The sequence below is a fragment of the Fusarium oxysporum genome, chromosome IX, assembly GCF_013085055.1.
Source record: "Fusarium oxysporum Fo47 chromosome IX, complete sequence".
NCBI classification, from domain to species: Eukaryota; Fungi; Ascomycota; class Sordariomycetes; order Hypocreales; family Nectriaceae; genus Fusarium; species Fusarium oxysporum.
Genome location: NC_072848.1, coordinates 1,011,897 through 1,033,271, shown reverse-complemented (window position 1 = coordinate 1,033,271; position 21,375 = coordinate 1,011,897). Strand labels below are relative to the sequence as shown.

At 49.5% G+C, this 21,375-nt stretch overlaps 4 protein-coding genes across 4 annotated transcripts; 1 reads left to right on the top strand and 3 right to left on the bottom strand.

The window, feature by feature from the left end:
* Window positions 1–474: 474 nt before the first annotated feature.
* FOBCDRAFT_51429 (uncharacterized protein) lies at window positions 475–3,763 on the bottom strand. The gene is made up of 3 exons (XM_031189696.3): window positions 3,350–3,763; window positions 953–3,227; window positions 475–899 (listed from the first exon to the last, which is right to left on the bottom strand). The coding sequence occupies exons 1-3, from the start codon at window positions 3,442–3,444 to the stop codon at window positions 540–542; spliced, it is 2,730 nt and encodes a 909-aa protein (XP_031033681.2). The 5' UTR covers window positions 3,445–3,763; the 3' UTR covers window positions 475–539.
* Window positions 3,764–5,758: 1,995 nt separating this feature from the next.
* On the top strand, window positions 5,759–7,303 carry FOBCDRAFT_51421 (Dip2/Utp12 family-domain-containing protein). The gene has a single exon (XM_031189694.3). It carries the CDS (start codon window positions 5,983–5,985, stop codon window positions 7,156–7,158), a length of 1,176 nt encoding a protein of 391 aa, XP_031033679.2. The 5' UTR covers window positions 5,759–5,982; the 3' UTR covers window positions 7,159–7,303.
* Window positions 7,304–7,324: 21 nt separating this feature from the next.
* Window positions 7,325–11,941, bottom strand: FOBCDRAFT_298125 (uncharacterized protein; the record flags this gene model as incomplete). The annotated part of the gene is made up of 1 exon (XM_054706819.2): window positions 7,325–11,941. The coding sequence occupies one exon, from the start codon at window positions 11,939–11,941 to the stop codon at window positions 7,709–7,711; it is 4,233 nt and encodes a 1,410-aa protein (XP_054562794.1). The 3' UTR covers window positions 7,325–7,708.
* A 3,535-nt stretch (window positions 11,942–15,476) lies between these two features.
* FOBCDRAFT_230945 (major facilitator superfamily-domain-containing protein) lies at window positions 15,477–17,724 on the bottom strand. The gene is made up of 2 exons (XM_031189691.3): window positions 17,231–17,724; window positions 15,477–17,157 (listed from the first exon to the last, which is right to left on the bottom strand). The coding sequence occupies exons 1-2, from the start codon at window positions 17,390–17,392 to the stop codon at window positions 15,721–15,723; spliced, it is 1,599 nt and encodes a 532-aa protein (XP_031033676.2). The 5' UTR covers window positions 17,393–17,724; the 3' UTR covers window positions 15,477–15,720.
* Window positions 17,725–21,375: the final 3,651 nt, after the last annotated feature.

The following is a 21,375-nucleotide window of genomic DNA, read 5'->3' as shown; positions in this document are numbered from 1 at the left end:
GCGACAAAATGGGATAACAAAGTTTCTTATCGCTATGGTTACATCTAAAGCCACAAACTACCGACAAGCGGCTCAGATGCCCGCTGCCATCCAACTTCACCTTGGCGCATATTACCAAGCAACCATGCGTTATCGATTCTCCCCAGTCAGGGTATCTCCCCAAAACTATGGCCTTGCCCCCACGAAACCTCAGCAAGCCACACCATTGCTTTCCCGCACCAGAAAGCCAGCTATTATCATATCGCCCTATGTCTTTGTGCGCCAGGTACTCCCTGTTGATCCCAAATGTCCATGTTCGTTAAGAACTATGACGACGTCTTCATTATCGATTCATCAGGCTTGGTTATGTCTGCCTCATCCGAGGCGGCATGCTCGAGTATTGTTCAAGCACACCGCGTCACCCCTTTGAGCAACCATGACACCTGGTGTAGCCATGTGGCTGGGTATAATGGTGGCTGATGCTCTCCGGTCGACGAAACATCCAAGCTCCCAAAAAGTCATACAACTCATACAGTCCATCTCTCAGCCCGACGCCATGTCTACTCCTCCTCCGAGTCCGATTCATCACTGGACTCGGCCGTAGGTGTGGGAGCCTGCAACACGGGTTGATTATCGCCAGGCTCCTGGCCCGGCCGGTACAAGTTGCTGAGATCACGAAGCTGCGCAATCCGTTCCTCTTGTTCACGGGCACTCATGGGCTTGTTCTTTTTGGGCTTCGCCGATGTCGATGATGCCTTCGTATGCTTAGGCGGCGCTGCCCGGGTCACTTCTGGAGAAGATGGCACGTTGGTGTCCTTCCCGAATCCAGGCAACACCTTCTTACAGAGTTCCCAGAGTTTGAGCAGAGCCTCATTGCTCAGTTGGTCAATGTCCAGCTCGAGCTCTCCGTCGGTGTTCTCCTACAGGGTCGTTAGTACATTGTCACTATCATGTGCAATACTGGTGAACTTACATTTTGACCAGTGTCTCGCTTGATAATATCGATAGCGCGGTCAAGCTGTGCACCATCAAGATCATTGATAGCAGAAGCGATAGCGTCCTTGTCTGCAGCGGTGAGAGTCTTCTTCACAGCCTTCTTGGTGCCACTGGGCTTCTTAGGATTTGCCACACTTCCGCTGGGTTTGCGAGGGGCAGATCCACTGGGCTTAGGCTTGCTCGGCTTACTGGCCTTCTTAGAGGGTTTCTCAGGATGCTTTGTGCGGTGCGCACTGAGAGCCTGTTTCGCCTTCAGAAGACTTTCTTGTACAAGGTTAACGATACTCTTCTGCATTGCCACCATGCTCTCATTGGGCGAGTCGGCACACAGAAGGTCGGTCAGCTTCTCACTTTCCTCCCTCAGCTTTGTCTCCAGGTCCCGCACTTCCTTACTGTGGTCTGCACTTGGAGGAGCTGCTACCTCATCGCCATCGGCTTCCTCGTCCTCATCTTCCTCGTCGCTACCGTGGGAAGCAGCAGGAGCATGTGCCTTGGCGTGTCTGGCTAACCAGCTGTCCTTGTCCTTCATCAAACTGTTGTAATAGTCCTCCAATTGAGAAGCTACATACGACACAGTGTTGCCTTGGTCAACACTACCGTTGAAGGTATAACAATTGGAAAAGATCAGCCGCACGTTCTTGTCAAAGTCCTTAATGTTGGTGATGTCACCACTCTTCAGCATGCGAGCCACCTTTCCAAGATCCATGGGCTTCTTGATGATGGAGTAGTAATGTGGAATGTTGAGCCCCTCAGCATCAACTGGTTCCATAAACCAGTTGTTGATGGCGTGGTTCTTGGGGTGCATCAAATCGTTCAATACCTCTTCAGAGAACTGCAGCTCAGGCTTAAGCTTCTTTCGCGAAGGCTTGGTGGTATAGTCAATATCCTTTGATTTGGGAGCACGGACGGTTCGTTTGGGACGATCGCCCTCAGTGGCAGATGAGGCACGGCGCAGTTCGGTAGCAGCGGTATTGGCTTCTTGAGATCCAAGCCGCGGCTTTGACGACACGCTTTCGGCAGCGGGACTAGCGCCAGGTCCAACAGATGGCTTGCGAGCAATAGAATCACCGAGAGAGCTGATACGCGACTCGCGGGGAGGCTTGGGCTTGGGTATCTGTTTGGGCTTGACTGCCTCTTCTTGTGGAATGGTGGCAACTTCTTCCCAGATGCTTCGAATAGCATTGAACGCAGCAGCAGTAACATCATGGAGGGTTCCATTGAAGTTGCGCGTGTTGTCATACATGAGAACCAGGTCATTCTGAAAATCACCGACCGTAACATAAGCACCATTAATATCACGTAGGGTCCGGTCAATCTCAGAAAGGTCCATAGGCTTCTCGATCTTGGCCAAGTAACTCTCAGCGAGTTGAGGCCACATCTTGGGGACTGAGTCCTTGAAGTGGCCACCAGCCTTTGTCTTCTTCACGCGCCCCAGCACCTTGCGGAACTCGCGTCGTTGAAAAGGGGTGAGCGTTTGGTTCTTGAAATCGGCCTCATTCCATCTGGTAAGACCAGCGAAGCGAGAAACCTCCTTCTCGGGGGCAGACTCAGCAGAAGTCGCTTCGGTGTTGGGGACAGTGGATGTAACGTCAGCGGGTTCTTCAGATTTGGGCTCGGTCTTGGCTCGCTTTGGTGCAGGCTCGTCTGTGGCATCATCCTCACGTTCGCGGGCTACCTTAGAGCTAACGGAAGTGTCGCCAACGGGAGCATCCTGCATCGACATCTCGGTAGAAGGTTTAGGGGCATCCGCTTCCTTGGTATCGATAACCAACTGAGATAGGCTGGTAGGTTGGACTTCAGCCCCTGAGGCGGGAGCTGCGGCATCGTTGGAGGAAGCGGGTGTCTTGTCTGTTCCCTCGGCCTTTTCGGGGGTATCTGCAGGCTTGTCCGCCATATCGACATCCTTGGACTCTTTTGTGGTCGCATCTTCAGCGGGCTTCTCATCTCCGGGCTTCTCTGCAGGCACAGCGTCTGTCATATCGACATCCTCCTCTGTAGCCTTGGAGTCCTCTGCAGCATTAGGCTCCTCCACAGATTTGGCATCACCAGTCTCCTTCGTCTGATCATCACCTTCGGTCTTGGGATCGTTCTTTTCGTCCGTTGAAGGCTCTTGAGAGGGCTTCGTCTCATCGCTTGCCTCTGTCATCTCTACGTCCTTGTTGACACCATTCTCGACAGGATGATGGTCCGCTTTGTTGCCATTAACAGGCGCAGATTCAGGTGTGTCCTTTGGCTTTTCAGGTGTCGCATGGCTGATAAACATGTCAGAGAGTGCTGAGAGACGGTGTGCGTGTTTGCGCGATGCATCACAGCCTAACGGCGCATGATGGCACAGGCAAAAAGAGCGCGCCATCAGAACTGAGGGGCAACTTACCCGTTGACTTCGGACTTTTGTTCCTTCTCTGCTGTGACATCGCGCGGCGTATTCTCGTTTGCGGGAGCGGTCGCATCGGGGGTTGGTGAAGCCATAATGGCTGTTCGCGATAAAGGCGCGTCAATACAGGTCTAGCTTAGTTGACTTGTCGCGACATGAAATAACGATGCGCACGTGAAAATGCTGAGTTGAGGATTATCGCGAGTCGACGTGGTGTTGATGCGCGATGGAGATTGAGAAGTGGATACGTAGGAATGGAGGCGCGACGCGCAGTTGCGAAATTGGATTAGAAGGCGGGGGGTCGCGATCTTATATTGGTAGCTCCTTTGAATTCTAGTAGCCTAGCGGCAAAAGGTAGGCGGAGTCGACGGCAATAGCTCGTAGCCTGTGAGAGGCAAGAGCAAGGTAGGTCGAGGTAGAAAAAAAAGAGGAGTAAAGCCGAAGCAATGACGCTGACAAGGAAATCGAACAGCTGATTTCGCGACGGCGTCTTTTTTTGCGCGGGAGGGTGCAGCGCAAGTGTAGTGCAGTGCAGCGGAGCAATAAGTACAATACGAGGTAGAGTACGTAAAAAGGAAAAGAGAAAGAAGAAGGCCAGGAATTGGAGAAATAAAAAATGACTAATCAAAAGACGAAACAGTTTAAGCAATTCAGAGAATACTCTCGAATCACAAAACCTATTATTGATTATGGTGTGAAAGTGAATAAAGGCGATTGAAAGATGTGTTTGTACCTATAAAAGGTATTGGGAGAATGCGGTGGTTTTTTTGGTGGTGATCGCCGGCTTCGAGAACAATAAGAACTGGAAGGAGCTCTTATCGTGATCGGGCGCGGAAGGTGCTTTTTGTGCTTTGCCGTTAACTGAAAAGGTGCAAGGTGGTTGCCAAGAGAGGAGGAACTCTGAGTGGCCAGTTGCGTCGCAGTTCAGTTTTTGCTCAGTGGGAGCAATAGCGCTGCTCAGTGCTTTTTTTTTTTTGCTGGCCGGGAACCGGAAGAGGGAGGGGGGTAAGGGGGGGTTGGATCTAAGGGGAGCCTCTGAGGGAAAAGCGCGTGCACGTCAGTGAATTTTGCCCGGTCGGAGGCGCGGTGGTATTTATGAGGGAAGAAGGCAAACTCCGCTGAGCCGTTGATTTGTCTCTAACGGGGTGGCCAACTTGGCAAGGGGATTGGGTATGAGGGGATGGAAAAATTTAGTTGACCGAGTTTTGTACCAAATGGATTATGAGATGGTGCACGGGCCACGACCACCTTCATTGTCATGGATGTGGACGGTGGGTGGCTGGGGATGATATTATGGTAGAGGTTGGTTGTATCATGATAATGAGATTGATTAAGATGAAAGACATTTCAAATCAGTCAAAATAGGTGAATCAGTTGTTTGATCCTTCATGTTTGTTCTGGAATATACATTTGCATTATGCAGAGCTGATTCAGAGCTTATTCGATCTAGAACTCTATCTCATAAAACAATCCAATTGAATGTGGCTGGTGAGGACAGATCAGAATGGAAAGGGAAGGTCCCCAATCCCGAAAAGACACGGGATGAGAGTGATGACGGCCCCGTAATGCCACCGCTTCCCGAGCTTCGTCTTACAAGATGATCGTATTCAAGTAAGGAACAAACAGAGGTCGTGAAACTTGAAATGTATCATCACATGTTTACCAAATGAAGATCTTTTACTTGCGCTGATGAAAACAGATCCCATTTTATACTGAAGCACGTGCATCACCTTCCTGACACCTCTCTTACACGTTCACGTCGCGTCAAAGCCAGCCATGCAGCAAACCGTCATAACCACTTAACAGCTTTCACCCTTCTACCGAAACTGGGACGCATCATACCCAAGCCGGGATACAGGTCCACCTTTGGATCTCAAGTCGAGGCAAGGGCAGGTATCAGGTGACCATCCCGTTGGCAAACAATAAAAAAGACAGGCAATCACATCGGGTTTCGAGCTTGTGTTCCCAAGATCTGTGTCATTGCGTAACTGGAAACATTTTACATGATGCTGGGCCTTATTTGTACTTCATATCTCCTGAGGCCACGGACAACGAGATGATCCCTCCGGAAGCGAACGTAAAGGTTGCGGATGTGACCAATTGCAGCTTATCTCGAGTCCACTATCTATCCACTCCGTCCAATCACCGCTATCTTCATTTAGAAGCTGCAGTGAGGCCAATCACTGTAATTAAATGGCTCTCCCAAGCTCAAGGTCAGGCCGCATTAGGCCAATCATGGACTCTTAGCAGCCAGGATATTCTCCTTGCCGATGAAAGCCAGAGAAACAGCCACACCATGACTCATCCTGTGGCACTCTTGCTATGGCTGCACACGTGACCAGCATACTCTAATCTTATCGCTTGTGGGGCAACCACCAGAGCCAAGCTGGGGTTCCAGAAAAAAAGTTCCTTCACTCGAGACCAAGCGACGGCTTCGTCAAATTTTCCATTGATAACGTTCAACAGTATCACTTTTCCTCATTTATTACGGAAAAGATACTATCCAAAGAAATAAGAGTCGCATTAATACCTTGCTTCTTGAATTAATCACCCATCGTCGGATCTCATCACCGACGAATCCCTGCACGCGACTGCTTAACATCTACTGCGCTTCACATCAAAAACCACACATAATGTCAACAAAACGCAAAGCGCCGGTCAAGCTGGCCGCTCCCGTCGCTAGAACCAGCGCTAGAATCCCCAACAAGTCCATCATCGACGAGTCAAAGGCCTCCATCGCCGGCCCCGACGCCCTCCAGCCCTCGCAGGTTGAGACCATTGAGATCTCGTCCGATAACGACAGCGACGAAGATATCTCCGATGCTGAGAGTCCAGAGGAGGAGCAGACCGCTCAGGAAACTGCCGTGACAAACACTCGCCAAAAGGCCGCCAAGCAAAAGACCAATGGCCAGTCCAACGATGAGGAATCAGACGCTGAGGGCACGTCGCCTTCGTTCGGAGAGCTTCTTCGTGCAGAGAACGATATTATTGATGTGCCTTCTGCTCTGAATGGCGCAGTTGTCTCTCAGCCTTCGCGAAATGCCATTGTGCCCCCGACACACCAGTCTCTTACCACCGTTCTCTCTCAGGCCCTCCGTACCGACGACACAGACCTTCTCGAGTCGTGTCTGCACACCACCGATCTCCCCACCATCCGCAACACCATTGAGCGTCTCGACAGCGCTCTTGCCGGCACTCTTCTTACTAAGCTCGCCGCCCGCTTGTACCGCCGTCCTGGTCGCGCCGGAAACCTTATGACTTGGGTCCAGTGGACACTAGTCGCCCATGGTGGTGCTCTCGCATCTCAGCCAAAGGTTATCCACAGTCTCAGCGGTCTGCAAAAGGTTCTCGCTGAGCGCGCCAAGGGTCTGTCAAGTCTTCTCGCCCTGAAGGGCAAGCTCGATATGCTTGAGGGCCAGATGGATCTGCGTCGCAAGATGTCGCGCCCGGGTCTTCACAACGGCGATAACTCGGACTCTGACGAAGAAGATGAGGATGTTATCTGGGTTGAGGGTGAGGACGATGCTGCGCGCACACCTGGTCGAAGGCGCGGTCTCGACACCGAGTTTGACGATTCAGACGACGATGTTCCCATCACCAACGGCTTTGTTGGTGACTCTGACGATGAGGAGGATTCAGCTGGTGAGGAGGACGATAGCGATGCCGAGGAGTCTTTGGACGAGGATGAAGTCAACCATGATGATGTTGACGAGTCTATGGGTGAGGATGAGGAGAGCGATGTTGAAGCTGCATCTGCACCACCATCCAAATTGCAAAAGACCGCTGGTAGCTTCGGCAAGCGGAGGTGAAGCAAAGGATTTCAAAAGCATGTAGAAGATTGAAAAGGGGGGAGGGAAGGCTTGTTATCATCCTGGCGTTGGTCTTGTAGACATTGGGTTGCTTAATTTTTCTGTATGTCTGTTTCTTGCAATATGACGAGTTGATACCTCCCCATGCTTTGCATCACTGTTGAGTATTTGGACTTCAGTAGTTTTGGTCATATCATCGTGTTCATGCTCCTAGTCTAAAACTACATGCCACCGGATTGAAGAAGCAGTCCCAACAAAAAACATATTAAAACGATTAGATTGTCAAAAATAGCTGTGCCCTTCCAGCGTCGCAAGTATTTCCAGCGCCATGCAATGCTAGGTGCTATGCAGAACAAGAAAAAACAAAGTCCTCAAGATGTTATCCCACCATTGACCTCTATCCACAACACCAGTGATAGCAATGCTGTAATAAGCTTCCCCTTCCTTTCTATGTTTCCTCAAAATAGTACAGTAGATGTATCTCAAGATGCGTCGTCTTTAAAAAGGCACTTTGCAGACGATATCAACAGCCAATATGCCATTGGCTTCTTTATGGGTGAACACCCTGACGCCATTGCTCGATTCTGTTGGTAGAACCACCTTGACCAGGCATTTGCATACCGGGTTGCAACATGCCTCCACCATAGACACTCATGGCACCAGCGCCGTAAGGGCTCATGCCGTTGGGCATTCCATTGTATCCCATGTTCATCGCACCCAGGTTCGTAGCTGAACCGCCATATGGGGCTTGCTGCATAGGGGCCCCATAAGTACTGAACACAGCACTCTTCCGGTGGTTAAGAGCTGGTTGATTGAACAGTTGCGTATGAAGGGCAGGAGAGGACATGGCTGCTTGGGAGTTCTGGCCACCAAGACCATTGTTGAAAGTACCTCCACGGTAACCTCCAGATTGCGCATTGCTAGGACCACCGAGAGCCTGCGGCATTTGGCTTCGATAAGCGGCCATCTTAGCGTCACGCTCTCTCAGAAGCCTCCTCTCATGTTCCATACGAGCGCGCTCCTCCTGGGCTTGGTTGGTCTCCCTTTTAGGATGGGCAGAGAGAACGCTGGACAACTGGTGCATGCGCCCGTTGATTCCTGGGATCGGTGCCTCAGCCTCTTCGGCACTGGCGTTCAGCTGGTTGAAACTCATCTCACGCTCACGGGCTTCTCGCTCAGCTTGTAGACGTTTTCGTCGTTGACCCAGTGTTTCCTCCTCGCCCGACTTGGGCTTATTCTCTTCCTCTTTCTTCTTCTTCTCTTCAGGATCCTCAAATTGATTAAGAAGCTCAACGGAGAACGCACTGCTGACAGGCCGGGCTTTAGGCAGAAGGTTCTCTGCCTCCTCCTTGGCCGCAAGCCGTCGCTTTCTATCAGCAAGAGTCTCTCCTTCAAACTCATCATCCGGCTCAGTCGATGCGTTTTGTACCGAAAGTTGCGCGACAGATTGGTGTGCTGAATGAGGAGTCGTAGGAAGATGATTGGCGCTGAGGTTATTCATGCTAGGTCTGTGGCTAATTACCATAGACCGAGGATCCTGGCCATGTAGACGAGCTCGGCGGTGGCTGAGAGGTTCGTTCTCTTCCATCTCACGACGCTCCATCAAACCAATAGGGCGTTGAAGATCCATAACATTCTTTGCACCTTGGTTACGTGCTGCAATGACAGCCAGAGGAATATCCTCATCATCGGAATCCTCATCAACAGCCTGTGCCTGGCCATCTTCCCATGCCAGGTTGATACGCTTGTTATTTCTTGCCTTTTTCTGAGTCTCGGCAACAGCATCCATTTCCAACAATGTTGCATGCATACCACCTGGGAATGTTCGCTGAGTACGTTCTTTTTGCTGCTGCTTTCGCAACTGCAACTCAGCCAGTAGTGTTGTTGGGGGTCCATTGTAGCCTTCTTCATCAGATAAGTCCTCCGCTTCTTCCTTGGCGGCTTGTTGCTCATCATCACTATGGCCATCGCTACGACCGTCCACGCTGCGGGCTAATCCGTCATGCTCATTCGCATTTGTGTCAGCGTTGACAGGTCCCAGCCCAGACTCTGACTGTGCCTTGTGATCCTTGTCATCATCACTGACATGGCTGTGACGTTTGCCAAGCCACATGAAAGAGGATCGCTTTCTGGCATGCTTCTTGTCGCCTTCAGGCTGAAGAGCCGTAGATGCAGCAACTGAAGCTCGCTTCTTTTCCTTGCCATAAACTTCCTTTCCGAGTCTGCCGGCGCGTTCGTGATCGGTAAATGCACTGACAGGGGCGTTTGCCGAAGCATCCAGAATGCTTTCAAGGGTGGCCATGGCAGAGCCGTCCTTAACTTCGATCTCTCCTTGAGTGTTGTCGGGGAGATCAAAGTAGGCGCTCGCTCTGAGTTGAGGAGGCAAGTTTGACATTCGCGACTTTCGCTTGTCAAGTTCGTTCCGAGACAACCGTTGAGGGCGCCTCAGTGTCTCAATCGGAGCATCGGCATTGGCTTCAGGTTGCACAGTAGGAGGAACATCTTGATCCGAGTGCACAGAACGAATTGTCTCTGGCTCCTGGCCCAAATTGCCGAATCCATCTGAGGATAAAGCAGCAAATGATTCTCGATGACCAGCAAGAGGATCAGGGAGCCAGGAATCTCTCGTAGTATCGCGCTCTTGTGCCTTTGCATCGACATCCAACATCTTCGATTGCCTGTTGCCTTCAAACATAGCACTCATCACCTGGGAACGTCGCTTATTTCTTTCATTGGCCTTGGGTTTATTGGACAGCTTGGGGGGTAGGTTGAGCATAGCGGGAACCCGAGCAGGGTAGTACAGCATTTGTTGACCAGACTCGGGGTCAAAGTAAGACTGGGGGCGAACATTTTCGGAATGGCTCATTTGTCGCTGTCGAGGTCGAGGCTGGGGTTGGGGCTCTAAGTCATCGGGGAGGGAGTAAGGGTCATCTTGTTCAGGCACCCAGTGAACACCATCAAAGTCGCCAAATGCATCCTGACATTGTTGGAAAGTTGTATCTGAATGTGAACTTCCAGGTCGCTGAGGATCCCTAGACTCTTGGTCGGCAAGAAGACCAGTGCTTGCATCGGGGTGCGGGTGCTCGTTCTTGGAGTTCATAAAATCGTCGTCTCCCATCATATTTTGGAATACGTCGGTGGCGGGCATGTTGGCATCGCGGAGCTCATCGGGGAGGAGAGATTCACCCTCAGGGTTCTTGACCGGTGTTTTGTCGGCCATGTCGAGGACGTCCTGGGTTAGTGCAATAGGCTCTGATTCCGAGATCTCGGCAAGTGAGACTTTTGTCGACCGGACACTTCTAACTGATGCTTTGCCTGGGCCGTGACGGGATAAAACTGTATCGAGATCAAAGTCTGGTCGGCCAGCCGAATTCTTGGATCCTGATCTAAGTCGTCCGGTAAAGGAGTGATTAGGCGAAAGTACGTATCCACCAGGAGAATAACCACCGTGGCGTGCGGCGTTATTTGTAGAAACGATAGAAGAAGCGATGGAAGGATGTCGTCTTAGTTGTTCGATAGCGGAGCCGGGGTTACTGGTGTAATCATCAATGGACCCTGAGGCTTTGACGCTGGCAGCAAGGATGGAAGAACGTCTGCTATCGGATCGCTTTAATTCAGTATGTAAATCTCGAATCGCATCGTCGATAGAACTGGTCATAGACAATCGTTCGGCGGTCGCTTCGAGTTGTGCGATGTTCCCGACGTATGCTCCAGATCGAGCCTGGGAGGTGATGTCGGGAGTTGGATGTTGGATATTGAGCGAAGGTGAGTCGGGCGCTGTACGAACAATGGGTCTTGGCGTGGGCTTGACAAAACTCGTATCGAGTTTTATGCCACCGACTCGAGAAGTAAGGGATGTTGTGTGAGAGGGAGCAAAATCGTTGTCGCGGGAGTCGTGTGAGGAATGACCGTTGCGGTGTCTTTGATGCCCAGGGGGAACAGAATTGTTGCTAGTGGAGGCCGTGCTTGACATGGCCTGGGTGGCGCTTTGAGGAGCACTACAGTGGCTGCTTGCCTGTGCCTGTGCTGTGGCTATCCCTGACGCAGGGAGCCTTTCCACCGATAAAGGCCCTCCAGATGCAAGAGCAGTCTCGTATTGCGGATTTCTGCTCGAACTATCTATTCGATACTCGTGCTGATCGGAATGAGGGCCCCTGAAACCAAGACTGGGCTCGCCGGTATTTGATGGGGCGCTGCTATTTTGGGCAGCGAAGCCTGTCGTATTTGATGCAGCTCCCACTGGCGAGATGACTTTTGGCTGCGCAATGGCCTCTGATGGCTTTGTTTGGTCGTATTCTTGGGATCTCCGATACGATTGCCGATTAGAAGTTTGTTGTAGCTTTGATTCATTCTCGATTGACCCAGAAACATTGTCCTCATGAGCGGCACGTGTCTGCTCGGCGAGGCCGCCATCTGCATCTGTCCCTGTACATCCAAGAGGATCTGCGTTGCGCTGGCTCTTAGTGCTAGGGTCCGAGGGTCTAGCGGGCGACCCCGCTGTAATCACCGGCGATTGGCTGGATGACGCTGTAGGTTTGTCGAGACCAACACTACAAACGCTGCTTGGCTCAAGACCACTCGCGATGAACTTGTCGATGTCGAGAAAGCATGAATCGTCCATGATGCTGAGTGGTGTTGATGTTTGGTCGGCCAGCGACTGAAACGAGACCAGCTCAGGACTTGTTGTTTGAGGCGTCGAAAGAGGAGACGATAGCACAGGTTCTATAAGGGTGTCGTCGTTCTCTTGGCCGCGGTTGGATATTGTAGCCTTTGGAGAAGTCATGATGACTGATTGGTGAGCGCAGAAGTCGAGCGATCCTGCGCCAACCGAACAAGGCAGGGAGGAAGCTGCCTTTGTGTTAATTCTTATCAAGCAAGGATGCGCTTAACATCCAGATCGCCGTGCCAGTGCCAGACAGGGAATTGGATAAAATGGACAAGATTGCCCAAGATCGGTACCAAGTACCCGAATGTAATCAAGGGCGGACGGCGCAGCACAGCGAATGCACTGACAGCTGTTATCGAACTGTAGTTTGTAGTGTGGTAATGGAAGGTCACGGGTCAGCACCCCATGATATGCTGGGCTGAAGTCGGTGTGCTCTAATGATAGCTGGCTGCAGGTGTCGCAGTTTCGGTAGTAGCTTGCGATAGTGGGAAGCCGGTGTCAGACCAGGGTTGAGAGCTCGAGCGCAAGGACGTTGAAGCTCTTGAAGCTGTTGGATGAAGAGAATTGGATGAGAAAAAGGTCACGGCGCGACAGCGCGAAGATGTCTAGAAGTAAAGTTAGGATGGCTGGTCCAAAACGACGAGACTTTTGTTCAGAGTTTGACGAACGGATATTTGAAGGCAGGGGTCCTTGTGGAAACGGGAACAAGGCGGGAAGCCAAAAGTCGACTTTGATATAAGCAAGACTGAAATGGCTGGAGAGTATGATAACTATAGCCAGCGCAGCACAGCCTTGCACTGACAAAGAAAGATGAATTAGCTGGATCGAATTGGTAGTGTAGCGCAACGCACAAGCCAGGCGGAAAGGTATCCTGGTGTTTCAATGCTGGGTCGCGTCGCATGGAGAGACAGGATGATCCAGGTACCAAGCGAACCAGGTACGCTCGGAAAGGCCCGCAACTCAAGACAAAGACAGACAGACAGACAAACAAACAAGAAGACAGATGTGAGATGAAATGAGACGATGAGACGATACAGGGAACGAAAAAGCGTGACTACGAGGAGAATTGGCTCGTACCTGACGGCGCGCATTTGCAGGCGCAGTGCAACGAGGAAGCTTTAAGAGAGTCGATATAAGCGTTGAAGCGCAATGCACGGTCGTGTATGTACCTCTCGGGTCAGACAAGAAGCAAACAACGAGATAAAGGGTCGGTCAGAGTTGTACAAGTCGCGGTACGGCTGGTGTTGGCAGAGAGATTGGTCTGTCTGCTGTGATTGCGTAACAATGATATCGGCGCGAAAGAAGAAAAGAAGGATCCCAATGTCGCAAAGTTGTAAAAAGTTGGAAGTTGGAGAAGGATGCCCGTTGACTTAAGTGGGACGATACCAAGACTTTTCATCGGTCAATTCAATTCAATGGATGAGACGTTGATTGAATCGCGCAGAGTGAATGTTGTTTACGGAAAAGTCAAAGTAAATAATCTTAAACCTAAAAGGTAAAACAGAGTTGAGGCTTTACTCTGAGAAGGCAGCTTTCCCATAATGATTGAAAACGGCATGGGATGCCACACTCTACACTCTACACTCTACACTAAACCCGCCCATGAACAAGTCTAACTTGATCAATGCTAAAGGGAGAGTTTGATAAGCCAATGCATGCTTAGATCTGCTATAGGGCTCAGCTGATATTGCAGCAACAGCATCCCTTAATACCTTCACGATAATGCCTACCCCCTACCCATCTCAAATATTGGATCTCTTTGACTCTGTAAGAAATGACCAGATCGCGATGCTATGGGTCTCGTTTTCTCTTTTCCGTTCATTCGATGTAACACGACCAACCATCGGAAACTAGAAACGCCAGTCTCCACAAGATTGATCCTTCTTTTCCCTCCGTCGACCAATGATCTAATACCGAAAAAAGAAACAAAAAAAGAAGACTTTTCTCTCGCATGTTTTACCTCGTTTCGCATGCGGGCCCAGGCTCATCCCCCAGATTTCTCAACCCTCCATGATCTAACAAAACAACAAATAATCTTCCAATGAACATCAACAAGATACCATTTTCTGACTGTGGCTTTAGATAGCGCCGTTGATAACTGTTGAGTCCTACGCTGGAACAGATACCCACCATTTTTCGTCATGTCGTGCCCTGTTATTTTGGTTCCCCGGAAGCGGCAGAGGATTTCAACGCCAACTCTACCGAAGAATCCACTCGCGGCCAAGTTTCTAGTCCCTGTTCCTCATGACTTTTGAGGTTTCCCATAGGCTCAATGCTACCTTTAGTGCTAGTCCCTGGGATACTTCGCTCAACACTGCAAAGCAGCCGCAGATGGCTTGGGCTTGGCTGAAGCAATGTCGCGGTGAAAAACGAACGGTGTGCGCATCAAGATTCGGCCATGATGACGACGAATGTCAGACTTTGAGCTCGCCCCGTGCCGTACCGCTTACAGCAATAAATGATCAAGTGGTAAGCAATGTCTTGGCTTGTAACAGCATATCAAGCATTTTGATATCCGGGCTACCTCTCAATCCCGATCATCGACAGGGGTTTTAATGGGCACACCAGAGCTCTGGGCCGTTTTGACCAGGATTATCGCGGTTTCAACATCAAAAACGCCTCCATCAGTTCGCAACGGCCAAGCCTCAACAACACAAACTCTTGTCAACGTTTTCTCATCTGCGAACCCGCCGTTCACAACCCCGTTGCCGGTTTTATTATCTTGCCAGCCACTGTTGCAGAAAACCGCATTGTGGCGCCTGCAACCCTGGCTCACCACGTTGGATCCTGGTCATTTATACGGGTGGCAGCCAGGGAATACGTTGCTATCTCATCATTTCATGCAGGGGCATGTGGTCCTTTGCATCTACGTTGCAGCTCTAAAATGGTAGAGTCTGAAACCAAAAAACAACTCAACTCTGCGTAAGAGAGCCGCTATCTTCCGGAGAGTCCAGTTACATCGTGACGTTACTGTTGCAATCGGCTTCTTGTCCAGAACCCGGGTTGCCGGGTCACGTTTTTGTTATGGAGATCCTGAAACAGCGGTAGTTGGGGCCCTATTATTAGGGGAGCCTTTTTAGTACTATTTTGACTCATGTTGCTCTATGGCAATTCAAGACCAAACGGACAGATGTTTAAATCGGAGACTGGCAAGGGGAGGCAACTCAGGACCTCTATCCTAAGCGACAAAAAGGCTTAGGTAAATTTAGTATAATTTAGTATAGATTTAGTGAACATTGGATTAGGTATTCCTAGCACCTTGATTCAATATCAGATGTTTTCTTGCTTTCTAAGGGCTGGCCAAGGTATCCTTAATTAGGTGCTTACTTCTGTGCTATCTTCGACCCAGCAGGTTTGATGAAGCAGAAATGTCCGATGGGGTAAATCACGTTTCCTTCGCGTAGTTCGACCGGTACCTAGATCTAATCTTGTGTTATAGACTGGGGAGATCTTACTCAACCACATATCAACAGATTTTATTATACTCAATGGTGGTACTTTCGCCCTTCATGGGTAATGGGTATTTGAACAGCATGCTATGTAGGTGGAAAGGTATTGGTCAAGTATTGGAGAGCATCATGCATGAATAATGGCTGCTCTCCTTTCCAGACTCTATGTTCTCACATGGAGTAATACAATTTGAGGATTGCCATTTGAATAAAACCGAACTGGGTGTTTCCTAAATAACATGCTATATGCAACGCTGGTTTTGTTTGAAGTATAATCCATGGATATCTATCATTCGAAATCTAGTCCCTAACTCCCTCCCCTTACCTGCTGAGATACCTCCCATCCCTTCGAGGTAATAAAACCTCTGACGTTAAAGCATGGTACCAAAATTAACTAGTCTAAAGGTCAACTGAAATATACTAAACTTGCCTAAGTATTTTTGTCACTTAGGATAAAGTTCCTAACGTTTTCTCGCCTCCCCTGGCCATCGAAGTCTTCGGCTCCTGCGGTTGTGCTTGTGTTTCTGCTTCCTGCTCCAACCTCTGCCGCTCATCCATTGTAAGCTCGCTCTTAGCGGAACCAATCCGAATGAATGGGATGAAGAGTAAAGGAATCGATGCCACGCCAAACGCCAGCCAAAATGCCACCTTATAGCTCTTCCGAAGTCCCAGGCTCGCCGTTTCTGCAACCGCGATATCTGCAATACCGAGGAAGAAACTGATGCCTAGGAAGAGAACACTGTTGATCAGAGCTCCCGCGAGTCCCTGTCGATGGCTCGGCATGTTGGTCGTCAGGAAGATGTTACTGACTGTGAAGGTAATGTCGATGCCGATTGTGCAACAGACCATCGCTGGGAAAACCCAGGCCCAGTAATTCGGGTTCTCAGGCATAAGGGCAAATAGCAACATGGTAATCGCATTGGCTAACGACGAGATGAAAAGTAACACCCGTCCTGGGAGGAAGTGCAGTGTGAAGCCTCCCACGGTACCGATGATGAGCCCACCAACGCACATTGGTATGTACCAGACGGCAGTGATGAGTGGTGACCTGTGCAAGACTAATTCCATATAGAAGCTTGAATAGAAGAGGAAGAGTCCAAAGGTGCCGAAAGCCATGAAGAGCACGGCTAGCAAACGATTCATTCCCTTTGGCGCAAAGAGGTCGGCAGGCAGAAGAGGAACTCGAGCTTTGTGCGTTTCGACGTACCATGCGCTGGCTAGGAACATGACTCCGAGGATGAGTGTGACGATGATATAGGGTGTTGCCCAGCCGTGGGGGGCATGTGAACTATCTGTTAGAGAGTAGACAACGAGGAGAAGGCCCGGGACAATAGTTCCAACACCCCACCAATCCATGGGGATATCGGTCTTTCTATCATGGAAGTCGAAAGGGACAGCGAGAAGGGAAACTGAAGAGACAACGGCAAATACGATAGTGCCTATCCAAAAGTACCAGCGCCAGTCAAGATACTCTGCTGTCAGACCTGCAACGAAGATACCGAAGAAGAATCCCAGGGGTGCAAAAGCCCCGTACAGAGCAAAGATGAGATTCTTTCGAGGTCCAGGGCGATAGAACTTGCCCATCAGCATAACACCACCAGGAAGATATGCCGCAGGACCGAAGCCTTGAAGGGCTCGACAGAAGATGAGCATCATATAGTTCTTGCTGAACCCAGCAATGAGAGCCCAGAGCAAGAACCACAGGAGACCGCCATTAAAGACGATGTAACCGCCGTACATATCGCTCAGGCGGCCCATTGGTAGAAGCATGGCTCCTGTGATGAGTGAGAAGACACTTGAGGGCCATGTTTGTGATGCAGCCGGGATATTGAGTTCTTCGGCTAATGGTGGAAGGATAACATGAAATCCACTGACGAAGAATTCCTAATGATGTCAGTGCCTGCATTGAACAGCCGGTGGTGTAGGATAGAACGGCGATAATGAATATAGAACTTACAGCCATTAACATAGAACAAAACACAGAGAAACCAAATCCTAGTTCGGCCCATATTGACTTAAACACTTCAGGTCGTTGACGACCGAGCTTCTCAACATCCATAGAAGAGTCCCGGCTTCGTCCAGCCTGGACCCCAGGATTCTCCTCATCAGTTCGGCTCATGATATACACGTCAATTGAAAAAACATAAGACAAGACAAGATAACAGTAATATTCAACCGTCTAATCATGAACCAAGGCTATAATACAAGAAAAAAGAAGAGGATGCCATCACGCTTTGTAGTATCTCGAAATCTCGCTTGCCCCGTCATTGACCATGCTTGGCGAGTGGATCGAGCGTGGGAAAAATTGCCTCCTTCGGTATAGCGGCATGTCTAGCTGACAAAACATTCGATTCAAGGGAGCGAGAAATGCTTGTTAAATGCCGATGTGACGCCCGAGGCGATGCTGTTTTTGCTAATATGACGACCGAGTCGTGGAGTTGAGGGCGTAAGATGACGACCTGGCTGAGATTTCTGGGGGATTGGGTGATATTTATGACGACCCGGGGCAGGAATTTGTAAGATGAGATTATTAACTACTTTTTTAAATTAATCAGCTTCTTTAGAAATGCTCAACCCAATAACGTGGAAAAAACAAGCTCTGAGAAATTCATGGTGTTTTTGATGCCATCGCTTCAGCTCACTTGGAATGATCTGACTCACTGAGTAACGCCCATCGGCTACAGAAAACTTGTGACGTTAAATCAGGGTGCCAAAATAAACTAGTCTAAAGGCTTGCTAAGATATACTAAACTTACCTAAGCCTTTATTTCTCTTAGAAAAGAGGTCCTTAGGTTTTCTCACCTCCCCTCATCTATGCAGCATCTGGATGATACTTCCCCGGATTTTGCTTCACAATTAGGTAGCGATCTCCTCATCGACCGCTTCCCGAGGGTCGCGAGGACTCCGGGGAGCGGGGGTCGGCAGTTGAATGGCAGATGGAATGACCCTTGACTTGGCCCTCTTTGTTAAGTTTGACAGCGCGGCTCTCTCTTTAACTCAGCACAATACGTTGCTTGATCTTCTGAAGACCTTTCGAGAACAGCTGTTTGTTTATGGGATATACCTAACTTGATGCTCAATGAAATGAGTCTCGCTTGACTCGGGGAGCTTGAATGGACAGTGTAAACCCTCAAACAAAGAGTGCAGTCTTGTTCGATACATGAGACGTCGTTGTGGTTCTCAAACTCAATACGACTTCATGCTGCTGTACCATCGACAGCTTGCCATTCTGTCAAGAAACCGCGTTTCATTGCCCACAAGGAGTTAGTCTCATTCAAAGTATCATCCATATGCTTGTCTTCGAAAACATAAAGACGACTCCCTGCCAACTAAGCTCGCAAGATGCTTGTGCTATCTACTCATCTTTAGATTTAGTTACCCAAACCGTACGCCGGACCTTGAGGTACCAGAATATCGATGTTTCTTACTGACTAGGATGATGGCGTTCGACCGACTTCCACGATTGTGGATGAGAACCTTCATAGTTTATCCAGCATTTGCCCACCATCATCACGTCGAGGTCAGATCGCTCGTGTGGTTCACCAACATCACAGCTCACTAACCAGCGATAACATCGGGTTGGAAAAATAAAGGAGAACGAGAGACACGGCCAATTAAACCAGCATCTGAGATTTCTCGAGAAAACAGTCCCAATTCTTATCGTTGACCTAGGTCACCGTCTTCTTGACTCTTGATGGTCGTGCAGCTTGTGCTACCCTGGAGCTTTGGGCGCAAAGCAGCCGCTCATGTGCTGGAAACTATGACTCCTCCAATGAGAAAGCAAAGATCGACTCCAATTGATGAGATCGTGGCCTCATAGAGTATATTTCACCCAGATCGATGGTTGCTATTTGTAGATCACCAATATCGGCGCTTAATACGAGAAGCTTTCGGGGTGAAGGAAGGCCAACACCAATGATAATCACACTGAGAACGGGCGCTTCCATCGTGACATGGAATACTGCAGTTGGTGATATTCTACCAACGTTACACAGTGACTCTCTTCTCAAGTGACAATCTCAGAAGTACAGTGACTCGTTGGAATAAAGTTACAAACTTGACGTCGCGATAAGACCCTGCGAAACAATCACTCTCCGCTTCTCCGTAAAGATCAATTGCAAATCGATACAGATCAACTCAATGAGTCGCGCACGTGAAACGGGACTTGTAGGTCTTGAAGCACGACTCGGGGAAACAACTGACGTCGTGAACTGACTGTACGATGGACCCTTTATGATCGGCGGTTGAAGATCAGCGTTGTTAACACAGGCGGTTGGCTAGATGGTAGAACCGCATTCCAGAAGGCAGTGGGCTTTGTTTGCACAAAAGGTTATTTCAGGGCTGATGCTCTAGGCTTATTGAGAATTTGAGAGGCGAACTTGAATCTTAGGAAACACATGGCGAGTGGAGTTGATCTCAAGATGATGGGGTAAGTATCTCTTGGAAGCGATCTCAGCTGGATGTTTACTCCGTTGATGAACTACTAAGCCGACTTCGGCGTGGAAATGATGGAGAAGTGAGACATCTCGATGCAGTTTGGGGTACCACGACTTCTATGTGATACATAACACAGGCCAAGGTTCGTTGCTACGGTTTGAGATGTCACAAAGAGGAGCATTGAGTCGTTCGTCGAAGGGGAGATGAAGCAACCAACTTTCTCAAGTATACGACATTAAAGGCAGAACAAAGAGGCCAAGGTTTCAGTCTTCAAGCGGTGTGCATCAATTAGCACCAAAGACAAAGAGAGCCATGTAAGCCATCAAGATCTCAAGAACACAAGTCATGTTATTTTTTCTCTTAAGGACCGAAAACTCAATTCTACCGAATTGCCAAAAATGAGATGGCATGGAAAATGGCCCACGAGTAATTGGATAAATACAAAGCTGGAACAAGATGCGGATATCACCTGAGGTCAAGGGGCACGGGATAAAAGAGCCGCAATTGATTCGACGGACCAGGATAATTTTAACTCAACAACATCAGGAGAGCGTGGGCTCAGCAGATGGATAGGTACAGGAAAAACTCCAAGGGCTGGGGGATTTCGTGTTTCTTCGTGATATGAAATGGCGGAGGTTTAGATCCATGATGATTAGAGGGTCTCGTGAACTTTTAGCCCACGGCAGGGCTTCCGGAAAACAAGCATTGAACCAGGGCGGGCTGATGCGGTGAGTGCGGGGGATCAACGGGGGAATTGCACTGTAAAGCAAGGGACCTGAGCGGTCGGTGATGGAAACAAACATCCAATTCATTCAAGTGAAGCTTTACTTTGTTGCACTGCCGTGGAGAGCGAATGCAACGGCTCGTTGTGGCTGCTGTACTCAGATGTTGTCTCTCGAGTTATCGCTTTCGGAAGCCGCTGGAGAAATTGAGCTAACGTTAGAGCACGCTACGGTATCGTATTGTGATGGAGGGTTGTCAAGTTGAGAAGGGTGAGTGGCTGTTTTGGATGTGACGGCATAGGAAAGTGTGTGTGCTGCGTGCCCGCATGAGATAACTCTGTAATGGAGGTGTCGCGTGGGGGGTTGAGTTTACGAACGAGACGTTCTGTTGAACTTTCACGATAGCTTCAATTTCAGCTAAAGAGACATAATAACACGGAGATACAGCCATGCCAATTACACTGACTCACTTGCAAAGAAACAATTGTCGGAACTTTCTGAGACTAAATTCCAGTTCATCCTCAACGAAATAATGGCGTGGCTGCCGTGTAACACAGAACCTCAACAGTAACACGCATCTAGGGCTGCACCTGCAACCAACATCAGATCTCACAGCAGAGAAAGGGGGCGCCTTTGAGGCTCTGGCTTAGCGAGGGTGTGACGCCTGTGAGATAACGGACCTTGCGGACCTGGTGATGGAGGGTTACAGCGTAACAGCCAGAAGTGCTGCTGTCTTTGAGAAAAGAGAAGAGACAAAGTCATGAGAATTCTTCTCTTTGTTCTTGCTTGGACTGGTCGCCACAATGGCCACGCGTTTATGGGCCTTTTAGTGAGGACCTTGGTTACACCTCTTTTGAAGTTTTGTGCATGTCTAGTTCAGTTTGTCCTGATCTAACTAGTTGTCTAGACTTCTGACAATAGTTTCAGAGTTTCGGTTCAGATG